Source organism: Asparagus officinalis, chromosome 7 (genome assembly GCF_001876935.1).
Source record: "Asparagus officinalis chromosome 7, Aspof.V1, whole genome shotgun sequence".
Lineage (NCBI taxonomy): Eukaryota > Viridiplantae > Streptophyta > Magnoliopsida > Asparagales > Asparagaceae > Asparagus > Asparagus officinalis.
In genome coordinates this window covers 95,345,862-95,360,075 of record NC_033800.1, presented here as the reverse complement: position 1 = coordinate 95,360,075, position 14,214 = coordinate 95,345,862, and the positions used below count along the sequence as shown (strand labels likewise).

The window sequence follows — 14,214 nt, the reverse complement described above, 5'->3', positions numbered from 1 at the left end:
ATTGATATTTTGTAACACCTGTCACTTTGTTGGACTTCTACTAAATGCATTACAGATCTAAGATCTCGTAGATATGGTTTGTCATGATTGTTTTCAATCTTCAGTCATTTCGCATTAAATTTTACGTGACCTCTCCTCTCGCGTAGTCAACAAGTAATAGCCATCATCATTGTTTATGTGTCATCATTGTATTGTATTGCGACCACCTGACCCAGTGTGAGCAATTTGAATGATAGATCAGTGTGTGCCTTGGGACCGTGTGCCTTATATGTGTGTCGCCGGTTTACCAAAGTCAATGCGTTGAATGAATGCTACTTGTTATTAAACAATTAAGGAAGAGGTCAAATCGTGTCAGCGATGTCTTGTCATACGCATGGCTTGTAGGGCTTAGATCGGTAGAGTAGCTTTTGTGCCCGTCTTTGCTTGGTTAGCTAGTCGAGTTACAGATAGTTGGTAATGGGTCGATCTGAATTGCTACGGTCGGTCAAGGCATCTTCGGATCGGACTTTGCATCTTAGCCTCTCCATTTTTTCAATTATCCCGCTTCTGGTAGCACATTTGGGTGCCTCTTGAGGTTCATTACTGGGTAACATCCGTCTACTGGACCGGTCTATACTTTTTGACCGCCCTATTGCTAGCGGTATCTGCAAACTACAACAACTGTGTATCAAACTTTGTTGGGTTAATCGCACGTAAATCCCCCTTAGTAGCTCACATTGTAACTTATTCTTGATTGTGACAGACATGCCACCTGGATGAATTTTTTTTCCACTCTTTTACCCTCAGACTCACTAATTTCGCTCAGAAAAAATATCCGCCAAAGTTTCACTAAGGATAAAAACGGCCAACCAAATTTCATTCAGAGGGCTATATGCCAAAATCAAACAACATTATCATAAGTTCTTAAGCAGGATACTATGTGAGGTCTATGTGCAATTAAACCTTATAGTGCAGGTTAATTGGATTGTTAGTCACTATTTTATCTTCTAATTGGACCTCCACACCTATTACCTATTTTTTTATTTGCTTGGAAGACAATACATGTAATTAGCTACTAAAAAGATTGTTAGTAATTTCTAATATCTTTTGTCAATTTAAGTTGAACATTTTCATTTGTTTTTAAGCAATACAACTTGCTCAATATATCATAAATTAATATTTCCACAAACAAACTGCCAAATGCAATATGATTACCCAGTAATAGTTGCCCAACATGTACATAAAGGAATCAATCTACTATGTCAATGATCAAGACCTTTTTTTATATACATCTCACCAAAATCTCTTATGTTAACTGACAAAAAAATTTAGAAATGACTGGCAATCCAATTACTAATTTAATTATATGACCAATCATCCAAGGAACTAAACATAAGTGTGAAGGTCCAATTAAGATATTAGGTGACAAACGATCCAATTAACCCTTGTCCTCAAAGAAATTATGCAATCGCAAAGAGACAATCAAGATTAAGAAAGAGAACTTGCTAGCAAATTCTCAAAAATTAATTTCATAGATCTCTTTTGAACAACACCATTTCCATTTAACCGTCATAATCACATCAAAGCACTACTGGACCACATTAGGAGCTGGAGACCTGCACACTGTTAGCTTGTTGAGGAGTTGCCGGTTAGGAGTGTAGCATACAATATAACATTGAAAATTCAAGTCATCATTCATGAAACTCATTCACGGAGTGGCCACATTTTCCTTTGCAAGGGGAGCAATTTCCTCGCCATCAACTCCTGGCTCGCTGCCAGCTACATCTAGGCTCAGAAGCATTTGCTCCCATTCCTTTGCAGGACCCTGTAATAAAACATCAATGGCAAGCAGACGAAAATCACGATCACAATCTAACTATGAAACCAAAAAAAATCTAAAGGTTTGTTTAATCTTTACTAGCATTTGGCGCACCTGATGCATGCAGAATGTTCGGGAGTGTCTATCGAATTGTCAAGGAACAAACAACTTGTTTCTATTATTATTATTTGAATGTTTCCATCTCTGAGGGCATTTTCATTGATTTCTTCATGGGTGTAGGGGTATTTTTGTTGATTTTTCCAAGTGTGATGGCATTTTCATTGATTTTTCAAGGAGTGAAGGTATTCACACTGATTTTTTCCAAGTCGAGGGCATTTCCTTTTTCTTTTCTCCCCCGTTTTTTCCCTTTACAATATGTGAGGGCATTTCCTTATTCTTAAAATGTGACACTCAAACCTAAACAAAGTTCGCTTAAATAGATAGTATAGATTTGATTAGCTACTTACCTTCCATGAAAGATCTTGGGCCATGCAGCTCTGAATCATCTCTCTGAAGAGAGGTGTAGCGTAGACTTTAAGAGCTCTTTTGACAGTTGAGGCAATTGCTGCTATGTCAGCTGCATCAACGGCATCACACTAGACAAAGAAAAAAGAAAAAAAAAGACCATGAATTAATTGGTAAGAATATGGTGAATAATTATTACAAGAAGGGTACACTGACCTCAACATTGAAGGCACCCATATGGAATCCAGTGACCATGTCTTTTACAGTGTCCACAAGACCCCCTGTGGAGGAACAGATGGGAAGCTGCAACACATTTTTTAGAAGTTCAGCAAAGATTTCACTAGTGTATATACAAATTCTGGACTATCCAAACTCCTAATTTATCTAGATATACAAGAACCAATCTAGGGGAAAAAGTCTAACAAAAATCATGCGTGAAAATACTCAATGACACATTTAACTACTAGGACAACTTACGAAATGACAGGAAATCAACTTATAAAGGGTGTGCTATTGATTACTACATTAATCGTATGCAGGATTAGCTTTGTGTGGTGATTTATTAGGACATCCCAAAATGCATTAGGATGCCAAAAAATCCTAACTAGGCCTTCCTCATACAAAAAAAAGGTAATCAATAATTAATTTAGACATAGAAAAGTTCTTATTACTATAACAATAAAATTAAATAACGTAGTTGTCATTGTTAGGAAAAGATGAGGATGATTAAATTAACTTTTCCCTCCCTTATAAATAAAGTTGATTAATAATAATCAAATGATCAAAAGAAGAAACCAACATTTTTAATGTGGAAAACAATTTAACTAAAGGTATAAACCATGGGACTTGGTCTAAAAAAATCTTCCATTAGAAAAATAATGGATACACAAAGTTTCTTCCCTAGGAATTTGCGAGAGGTACTTTTCATAATGGATACACAAAGTTTCATCCTGAACTTACAACAGGTAATCTAACAGCAAGTAGGGAAGAAAAGAGAACTTCTACACCAAGAAGGAACACAAAAGGCCAGGTTGAAAACACACTCTCTTATCTCTCTTTTTTATATCCTTTCTCTCTCCCTAGCTCTACTTGTTGCTTCTTCTCCTTAGTATGCTCTTCACTCGTGGGAGCAATGAGCATTTATAGACAAAATATTTTGATGTGGAAGTAAACAATCCTTTATTAAAGATGTTGGGCTATGAGTAGCTTGTGGATTTAAAACTTTGACCTGCTATTATCTCATCTTTCACTTTTTCCACCAAAATTTGCATGTGGTTTCACTGACCCATAATTTTTGTACAATTCTCCGCTTTTGGCTGTTTGGGTAGAGATATTCATGCTAGCTTCGAGCAGAGGTCAAACCCATCCATTAGAACAACATTTATCATCATATTTACAAGATTCCTGTCAATATGGATCTTCTGTAGCAACTTATGCTTCTCTTTCATTACATCTCGCAACTACTCATATCTCATATTCACTGTTTTAAAAAACCTCCGCCTAGTCCGCTTAGGCGTACGCCTAGGCCTAGGCGGTACATAGGCCGCCTAACTAGCGCCTAGCGCCTAGGCGGTATTTAGGCTACCCACCTAGATTTTATGAGCGTTTAATGGAGCATTGTCTGTTTACGTGGATTGCACCCTGTAGGCCTTGATTGTGATTTTATGTATCGTAGCCTACACGTCATCCAAACTCCATTAACCTCCAAATATGAACACCTCCACTACCTCCTCCGACCTTCAACAAAACCTCATCGCCATTAACCTCCAAATATGAACACCTCCACTACCTCCTCCGACCTTCAACAAAACCTCATCGACCACCACTTAAATGCACTACCTCCTCCGACCTTCAACAAAACCTCATCGACCACCACTTAAATGAAGAAAGAAAAAAAAACGTCCAGAAACCGCTTAGACGCCCGCCTAGGCGACTAAGCGCTGGGCGCCATGTCCGATGCCTAGAAGTGTCCAGCGTTTAATGTAACATTGCTCACATTAATGTACTTCGTCCGAGAATGACATACTATTTTTGCTGACATCAATAATGCTTTAACTATCATAGTATATGATGTACTCATCCTGCTTCAAGCCCAATTCCTGAAGAAACATTTTGATCAGATTATCAACATACATCCCCCTGCAAAAGGAAATAAATATCCAGATGAAGATTTTGATTATCGAGATCACTTCCCATGTCTGCATTTGCATAACCTTCTAGAATTGGTTTGGAATATTCAAATGTCAAGTAGAACATTGAAATGTCCTTCAAGTATCTACGAATCTACTTCACTGGTTCCCAATATTCTCTTTTAGGATTGGACATATATCTACTCAATACACCAACTACATAAGGAATGTTCAACCGTATGCATAACATACCATGCATAAGACTCCCAACCCCAACCAATGAGTATGAAACATTCGTTGTTTCTTTATTTGCCTCCCTGACAACTCAGCTCGCAATGATTTGAGTTTTTAGTTTTCTGCTTGATCTTTTGCTCTTAGAAAGTCTCACCAACTCAAATGTATCATTCTTATTAAACGATTGTTGTGTGGGGTCGCTCCTATACGGAGGATGACACACAAAATTTATGGGTTAGTGAAACTGGCATTCAAGCTTTGGTGAAAAATGTAAAAGATGAGAAGTGATAAATCAAAGTTTGAGAACTTCCAGCTACCCATGTCTCGACTTCTTTAACGAAGGATTGCTTACTTTTGAATTAAAAAATATTGTCTTTATATGCTCCTCACTCCTCCAGTTAAAGAGCAAACCAGACAGAAGAAGCAACAAACAAAGTTGATAATCATATTTTTATTACAATTTTATACCCTCATTATCTATTTTACATGAATAAATATACCACTAATTTTATACCCTCATTATCTATTTTACATGAATAAATATACCACTAATAATTATTTTTATCTTTAATTGCAGGTTAATGAAGAAATAATGAATAAAAACCCAAAAGACTCCAACTTACTCATTTTATAACCTTTTATTAAAGCCTAGAATCAAGCCGAGTAGCCTGTAGAAGCTAAAGAAAATCAAAAATCCAATATGAAAATAAATCATATTCAAAATGGTTGGCCGCAAAAAAACAACGATATCTTCCAATCCGGAAGGAGGAATTTAACATATAATATATGAAAATCGTCTATCTCGACAAGACGAAGCTACCGTGAAGTCAGTTTTTATTGGAGCATCGATGCCCGCATTGATTATTAAAGCATCGATGCTCTGCATCGATGTCAGACGTTCTGTTATGCATCAAAGTCTGAAAATGGATTGTTTTGGATAAGATTTCGATCCAATGGCTCACATTCACTGATGTTTACTATAAATAAGGGTAGAGAGTGAGGGGTTAGAGGGGTGAAAATTTTTATAACTCCATTTGGAGAGGAGGGTTACTCTTAATTGATAAGACCTTCCAAATTTGTAACTTTTTGTTATAATTAATAAAAGAATTTTTTTCATCACTTTAAATTTTTTTTCTTCTCTTTGTTGGATGATGAAGATGGAGATGGAGATCAATTTGAATGTTTGTTTTTATTTTCTCTTTTATTTCTTTTTATTGCTTATTAGTCTAGATTTATTTTCATGTTTGTAGTTAGATTTTATTTTCTTGCTTAAATAGCCAAGAGGCTAGAACCATCTTACCTTAGATTTATTTCATGGTTATAGAGTAGATTTATTTCATGCTTATAGAGTTGATTTATTTTCTCGTATTTAATTCTTATAATTTATTTTGTAGTTTAGTTTTTACAATTTATTTTATAGTTAGATTTTATAATCTTGCACTATTCACCTTGAGGCTAGAACCCTCTTGGGATTAGTTTTTTTTTTGTTCATTTTTATTTTCTTTGATTCGCCTTGAGGCTAGAACCCTCTAGGAAATTACATTTTCTAATAAGTGGATTCAATTCTAGATTTCTCATATCTTTAATTGAATCCTCCATCTTTATTTTCTTGAATTTTCTTTTTATTCTTGATTTTTCTTTTTGTTTCTTGATTTTATTCATCTTTCTTTATCTCCTTGTGAAAATCATTCATACTTTGTCACACCCACTCTTACTTACATTTTGTGCCTATTTACACACTATCACCTTTATTATCTCTTCACAATCACATTCACTCATCACTCCTATTTGTCATGCACACAACATAAGAACCGATTTATATTTTCTCCTACAAAACACCTTCGTCGTGAGATCGATAAATTTTTATACTATAACTTGACACGATTATGCACTTGTAACAATTTTGGTACATGTTTATGCCGCATCAAGTTTTTGGCGTCGTTATCGGGGAAGGTGCTTAAGTAGGATTTTTTATTATTTTGGTTCTTTAACTTGTGTGTTTCTTGTGAAATAACTACTTGGAGATTAAAGATCAAGAATTGGAGATTGAGGAATTGGAGATTCGCTTGTGGTAAGTCTTCTTCCTAATATTTTTAATTCCACACATTTAGTTAGTTTCTCACAATTAGTGACAATTAGGATCTTAAAAAAAAAATTATTTTCGTGAACATAATAAAATTCACCCTTCACTTTGATATTTACTAACAAGATAATAAATTCAAACAAATTCCCCCCTTCTCATTTGTTTGATTGTTAACCCTAATTAAAAAAATTATATTTACCATCTTTTTTAGTCGCTTTTAATTCCTAGGGTTGTATTTCATATAGTTAGTAAGAATTCACCAAAGTGATTTGAGTATCTTGATTTGGCACACACTTGAAAATATTCTTAAGGGCAAAACCCCCTAATCAAGATAAGGTGAGAGATTTCATCACCATTTTCTTAGCCCAAAAATCACTAATTCCTCACTACACAACCCAAGCCTAATAAAACTAATTAGACGTTGTCCCTAAGAAATCGAGCTCAATAAGGAACAAAAAATCTTTAAGTGAACTGGTTTATGTTTTCTTGGATTAGTTGGTGTCTAAGACAAGGTTTAAGGGTTGCGTAAAGCGCTCTGTAAGGAATGAGGTACTTAATCGATCTCTGATCAACCTCTGTTCCTATCCTTACCTGGCTAACTAACCGAGTAAAACTTTTATCTTTTCACTTAAAGAATTTTTGGTTAGGAGCTAGTCTAGCTGAGTTAGGCTTAACCCTAGAGTTAAAGTGATTGAAAAGTGATTGATTGTTTTTATTTGTTTTAGTTACGTTTTTTCTTCTTCCTTTTTCTTCTAAAAAAACAAAAAAAAAAACTAATGTTTTCCCTCTTTATAAAAAAAGTATAAAAAAAAATTGTGTTGGGTGCATGCAAACGTGGATTAAGGATTATACACATCGACAAATTCGTTTTGAACAAATAGCTAATCCACATGTTTTTCAAAATTTATGTTATCCCAATAGGAATGAAATCCCCAATGAAGCTTGGAAGTTTTTAGAGAGCCTATCTGAGAGAACCATACACTGCGATGATAATGTTAACGCTGCATTTCAGTACTCTGTGAATGATCCATACACTGCGATGAAATTGTGTTAGTTGCATTTTTTATTTCTTTTTCTTTCTTAAAAAAATATAAAAATATTGTCACTTGCCAAATTGATAGAGTTAAGTAATAATTGATTTATTTGATAAATTTGAAATTTTCTAATCCCTAATTGGTTATTTACTTAAGTTCACCTTTTATGATAACTCTAAATAAATTTCTTAAGAAATGATTTTCAAAGTAGTATACTTTACTTAAGTCTTAACTTGGACTTTTATTTAAAATAATAAAATTTTTGCATGCTTAGCTTAGAGTTGAAAATAATTTTTCAAAGTGTCTTGATTTACATATTTTTCAGAATATATATACATATATAAAAAAAATAGCATTACAAAAGAAGAGTGCGTAAAATGGGCACAAAAAAAACTCTTGAATTTAAGGTGATTCTATCTTATAAAGCCTAAGCTGACCGAGTAATTAAACCCAAAGAGTATTTCTATATTTAATGACCTAAGCCCAATTGGGTTAGGATCCATTGGCCCAAAACTCGTTAAATGGTCATTTAGAAAGCCCGTTAAAGTAGAAAAAAATCACCAAGGAAGAAAGAGTTAAAAAAATTAATAATAATAATAAAATACTAACAAATGTTATATATATAGTATATACGGCCTTGAAAAATATTTCTGATCAAGCAACTTGAATATTATTTTAAACAAAGAGTTAGCATGTTCTTTTCAAAACTTTTAAATTAAATTTCTAAGTTTGGCTTGGTTTCGTATTGCAATAATGAGAAGATTTTCTAGAAAATTCACTTTGGAGTTATATATAAAAACGTTTTTTTGAGTAATAACTAGCTTCAATTAGATTGTCTAATTTTATCAAGTAATTTTAGTTATTTACTGACCTCTTTAAATTAGCAAGATGACGGAATTTTGTGGGTATATTCACTGCAAACCCTCACGAGACTACAACTCGTCCACTAGGGTAACCTAGGGGTTAAAGGCTTGTTGTATGCGCTAAATACAACCGCGATTCCTACAAAAGTGAGTTAGGATTTTTCTTTCTTTGCTAGAGGACTAGCAAAAGTTTAGGTGTGGGGGTATTTGATAATCATATTTTTATTATAATTTTATACCCTCATTATCTATTTTACATGAATAAATATATCACTAATAATTGGTTTTATCTTTAATTGCAGGTTAATGAAGAAATAATGAATAAAAGCCCAAAAGACTCCAACTTACTCATTTTATAACCTTTTATTGAAGCCTAGAATCAAGCCGAGTAACCAGTAGATGCTGAAGAAAATCAAAAATCCAATATGAAAAGAAATCATATTCAAAATGGTTAGACGCAAAGAAACGATGATATCTTCCAATCCGGAAGGCGGAATTTAACATATAATATATGAAAATCGTTTATCTCGACAAGACGAAGACAACCGTGAAGTCAAAGTTTTTATTGGAGCATCGATGTCTGCATCGATGTCAGACGTTCTGTTATGCATCAAAGGCTAAAAATGGATTGTTTTGGATAAGATTTCGATCCAATAGCTCATATTCACTGATGTTTACTATAAATAGGGGTAGAGAGTGAGGGGTTGAAGGGGTGAAAATTTTTATAACTCCATTTAGAGAGGAGAGTTACTTTTAATTGAGAAGACCTTCTAAATTTATAACTTCTTGTTACAATTAATAAAAGAATTTTTTCACCACTTTAAAATTTTCTTTTCTTCTCTTTGTTGGATGATGAAGATGGAGATGGAGATCAATTTGAAGGTTTGTTTTTATTTTCTCTTTTATTTCTTTTTATTGCTTATTAGCTTAGATTTATTTTCATGCTTGTAGTTAAATTTTTTTTTCTTGCTTAAATAGCCAAGAGGTTAGGACCCTCTTGCCTTAGATTTATTTCATGCTTATAGAATAGATTTATTTTCTCGTATTTAATTCTTACAATTTATTTTGTAGTTTAGTTTTTACAATTTATTTTATAGTTAGATTTTATTGTCTTGTACTATTCACCTTGAGGCTAGAACCCTCTAGAGAATTACATTTTCGAAGAAGTGGATTCAATTCTAGATTTCTCATATCTTTAATTGAATCCTCCATCTTTATTTTCTTGAATTTTTTTTATTCTCGATTTTTCTTTTTGTTTCTTGATTTTATTCATCTTTCTTTCTCTCCTTGTGAAAATCATTCATACTTTGTCACACCCACTCTCACTTATATTTTGTGCCTATTTACACACTATCACCTTCACTATCTCTCCACAATCACATTCACTCATCACTCCTATTTGTCATACACACAACATAAGAACCGATTTATATTTTCTCCTACAAAACACCTTCGTCGTGGGATCGATAACTTTTTATACTATAACTTGATTGATTGTGCACTTGTAATTTTTGGGTATATGTTTATGCCGCATCAAAAGTCTAAGGAGAGAGAAAAGAGACAAAAAAAGAGAAAAAAGAGAGATAAGCGAGTGAATATGTTTCCACCACAGTCTTTTGTGTTCTTCCCAGGTGTAGAAGAAGTCTATTTTCTTCCCTACTTATTGTCATCAACATTGTTTTAAATATCGGCCGATAATCGATATTATCGGCCGAGTTATCGGATTTGGGAGCTCTCCGCTAGGATAAATTGGATTTTTAATCGGTTATCGTTTTTCTAGGTTTATCGGCGATTTATCGGCGTTATCGGCACTTATCGGCCGATAAGTAAGACTTTTTTATCGGGATTATCGGCCCATTTTGATTAACATTATATTTTTTTCAAGGCTATAATGCAAGTTTCGCTTTCTACAATTGGTTAATGATTCTAAACATGATGATTTACATTTTGGTATGTTTATATTTCATTAAGCATGATTAGATTATATTTTTTAATTGTTATATTATATATACACATCATCCAGTATATTACTCCGATAAATACTACTTATCCCCGATATATCCCCGATTTCCGCTATCCGATAAGGATTTTGTCCGTCCGATAAATCCCCGATAACCGATATTTAAAACCTTGGTCATCAATAAAAACTACAACAAGCTTATTCAAGTGCTCCTCATGCTCTTCTCAGTTCTTCGAATATACCAAAATGTCATAAATGAAAACTACGACAAACTTATCCAAATATTGGGCAAAGATCTGATTCATCAAAGCGATGAACACAAGGGGCATTGACCACTCTAAAAGGCATAACCAAAAACTCAAAGTGGTCGTATTTGGTCCTGAAAGCAGTCTCTGGTATATCCTCCTTCACTTGGAGTTAATGATACCCTGACCTTAGGTCTAACTCGAAACACACCATGGTTCGTCATAACTAGTCAACAAATCATCTATACGAGGGATAGAGCACTTATTCTTGATCGTAAACTCGTTCAGCTACCTTTAATCTACACTCATGCCCTCAGTTCCTTCATCCTTACTAGTAGGACTGGTGCTCCCTACAATGAAGTAGGACGAATAAACCCCTTCCTCTGGTAATCCTCCAGTTGCTCTTTGAGCTCTTCCAACCCCTTCAAGGGAATCCTATACGTCAGCTTAGATATGGTTAATGTCCTTGACACGACATCGATAGAGAACTCTATGGTACAGGGTGGTGACAACCTAGGTTAATCCTTAGGAAAGACATCCAGGAACTAGTGTACCGTAGGTGGAATCAGCCTCTCGTCTATGGGTCCAAAACTTTGTAATTTTCTTTCCTACTTATCGTTGTTGTACATATAGCACATTCCTAAGGACAACTTTATGTATCCATTATTTTCATAGTGGAAGATTTTTTTAGACTAGATCTCATGGTTTTTACCTTTAGTTGAAGAGTTTTCCATGTTAAAAATATTGATGTCCTCCTGAGATATTCCTTTGGTCATTTGATTGGTGTTTGCCTTATTCATTCATTTTATTTACAGGGAAGCAGAAAAATCAATTCAATCATCCTCGTTTTTTTTTCCCAGCAGTTGCACAACAACTATAAGGAAAAAGATTAGACGCAAGAAACACGGAACATACCGTTCCATAACGCATGCCTTGCAACTGAATCAAACCACATGGTTCAAATCTGCTTGGGATGATAATATAATCAGCTCCAGCTATCATCATGTGAGCCAGCGGGACATTGAACTTAGCAACTCCTCTAGCCTTGGTTGGATATTTCTCTTCTAATTCTTCAAGCTGCTTCTCCATCTTCTTCTTTCCAGTTCCCTGTAAATTCCAAAATTGGTTGACAATATAAGAAATACATGAAAAAGAAGTAATTGAATCAAGTTCCACTACTTACAAGAACTATTATCTGAACATTTTCGTCGATGAACTCTGGAATTGCTTCTGCTAGAATATCCGAACCCTTTTGCTCTTCTAATCTTCCAATGAAAACTATGACAGGAATGTTCCTATCTACAGGTAATCCAACTTCTGCTTGCAATGCTTCTTTGTTTAGAGACTTGCCCTCTGTCACCTGTGAATGACTTTCCATGAGGATGAAGATTTGAAAAAGATAGAAATGCACAAACTAAGAATAACTCACTGTTGCTTCATCGTATTTGGCATCAATGTATTTATCCTTCATTGGATTCCACTCCTGAACATCCATCCCATTCACAATCCCAGTGATACCAGTCATTCTTATAATATTGTCCAATTCCACACCTTTGTCTTCTCCTGAGATTAGTTCTTGGGCATAATGGGGACTAACAGTAACAACCCTATCTGATTCAATTATTCCAGCCTTCATCCAATTTATTTTCCTTCCTTTCACAGGTATGTCGTAGCTGAAGGAGAGATATCACTTGAAACTATCATAAGCTGGTTTTCATTTCATTTTCTTAACAAAATATCTCTTGAGAATACTAACCCATCCATAAAATCAAATGAAGATTTAAATCGTTCTGGAAGATTAAGAAGTGAGAAATCTGAGAAGGCAAATCTTCCTTGGTAGGCGATATTATGAATGCAGAAAGCAACCTAAAAGTCATGAAGAACCACATATTGATTAGCAGTAGTTGCTTGATTGGCTATAGAACATAATGCTAATATTAGAAAGAAGGTTTACCTTGGCATTCTTGTATATACCTTTTGATTTATACATACTCTTTATGTAACATGGAAGAAGAGCAGTATGCCAATCATTAGCAACAAACACCACATCTTCTCCTGCAAGTGAGTGATGCAAAAGAATCGCGATGTTGAACATACTAGGCCTGATAATTATTAAGCAGAAAATTAAAAGAAAAGAAGGGAAATTACCGTATGGTCCAGAAAAATATTCATTTGTGAGATTCAAAATTCTCGGAGCTTCCAAAGCTGCCTGGAATCAATGAAAACAAGTCAGCAGAGAGGAAAAAACAGTGGTGAAGTGTACCCTTAATCTACATATCATAATATAATGCTAGCAAAATGACTTTGTAAGGAAACTCGAACAAATCTCAGTTCTCCATGCAGAAACAGAAATTTTGATGTTCTTCTTGCACAGTCCAGAATCACAATTAATTCTACAGCCATGCAGTGGCAGGTAATCACAGAAAGACACTGCTGGCTTGACCATTAAATACTTTTAATTTGTATATTAAGAATTAATGGTAATATCCACTGTTTTAAAAAACCTCCGCCTAGTCCGCTTAGGCGTACGCCTAGGCCTAGCGGTACCTAGGCCGCCTAACTAGCGCCTAGCGCCTAGGCGGTATTTAGGCTGTCCACCTGGATTTTACGAGCGTTTATGGGAGCATTGTCTGCTTACGTGGATTGCATCCTATAGGACTTCATTGTGATTTTATGCGTCGTAGCCTACACGCCCTCCAAACTCCATTAACCTATAAGTTAACAGTAATTTGAGTTTATTGTTAACTTAAACTTAACAATAACTTATAAGTTAACAGTAATTTGAGTTGAGAATGAGTTTTTCACTGTTGAGATGAACTTATAATTTGAGTTGAGAAGTATAAACATACAAAGAGCTATTATAATTGGTAAACCAAGCAATTTAGTTAACAATGTTGATATTTTAGTATTTATGCATCTTTGATTGGGTATATATATTTATCTTCAAGTATCACAATTAAAAAAATAAAAAAGAAAAAAAACGCCCAGAAACCGCTTAGGCGCCCCCGCCTAGGCGACTAAGCGTTGGGCGCCAAGTCTGACGCCTAGAAGCGCCCAGCGTTTAATATAACATTGGTAATATCCTATAACACCATTTTCACTTGCAAGTTGGTCTCGTGCTAGAATGAGTAGGATTTTGGTTTAGGTTTAAGATTCCTTGGTATTATAAATCTCTCCTTATTGAAGATCTCTTTAATAAATGTACTTAACACCAAAATACAGAAATTGTTGAAAGAGTACCCAATATATCAATTATTGTGGATCAAAGACTATTAGCATCATTAACTGAAGACCTGCATTGTGAACGACATAGGCTCCTCGACAAACTTCTATTGTGAAGACATACTTAACCTTACTTTGATTTCAATCATCACATTGCTTGGATGTAGGATTAGTTTAATTG

General features: G+C 34.6%; 1 protein-coding gene across 2 annotated transcripts in view; it reads right to left on the bottom strand.

Moving 5' to 3' along the window:
• The window catches only part of LOC109848515 (granule-bound starch synthase 1b, chloroplastic/amyloplastic), a 15,400-nt gene continuing 2,649 nt past the window's right edge, over positions 1,464-14,214 (bottom strand). Inside the window, exons 6-14 of one of the 2 annotated variants that reach the window (XM_020418035.1) lie at positions 12,960-13,020; positions 12,766-12,866; positions 12,568-12,677; positions 12,241-12,484; positions 11,995-12,171; positions 11,727-11,918; positions 2,480-2,566; positions 2,266-2,394; positions 1,464-1,804 (exon numbers count right to left, since the gene is read on the bottom strand). In XM_020418035.1, the coding sequence (XP_020273624.1) occupies positions 1,688-1,804; positions 2,266-2,394; positions 2,480-2,566; positions 11,727-11,918; positions 11,995-12,171; positions 12,241-12,484; positions 12,568-12,677; positions 12,766-12,866; positions 12,960-13,020 (1,218 nt within the window). In that variant the 3' untranslated portion in view covers positions 1,464-1,687. Of the gene's footprint in view, positions 1,805-2,265; positions 2,395-2,479; positions 2,567-11,726; positions 11,919-11,994; positions 12,172-12,240; positions 12,485-12,567; positions 12,678-12,765; positions 13,021-14,214 lie in introns of both variants that reach the window. The other variant, XM_020418034.1, reaches the window with a different exon arrangement.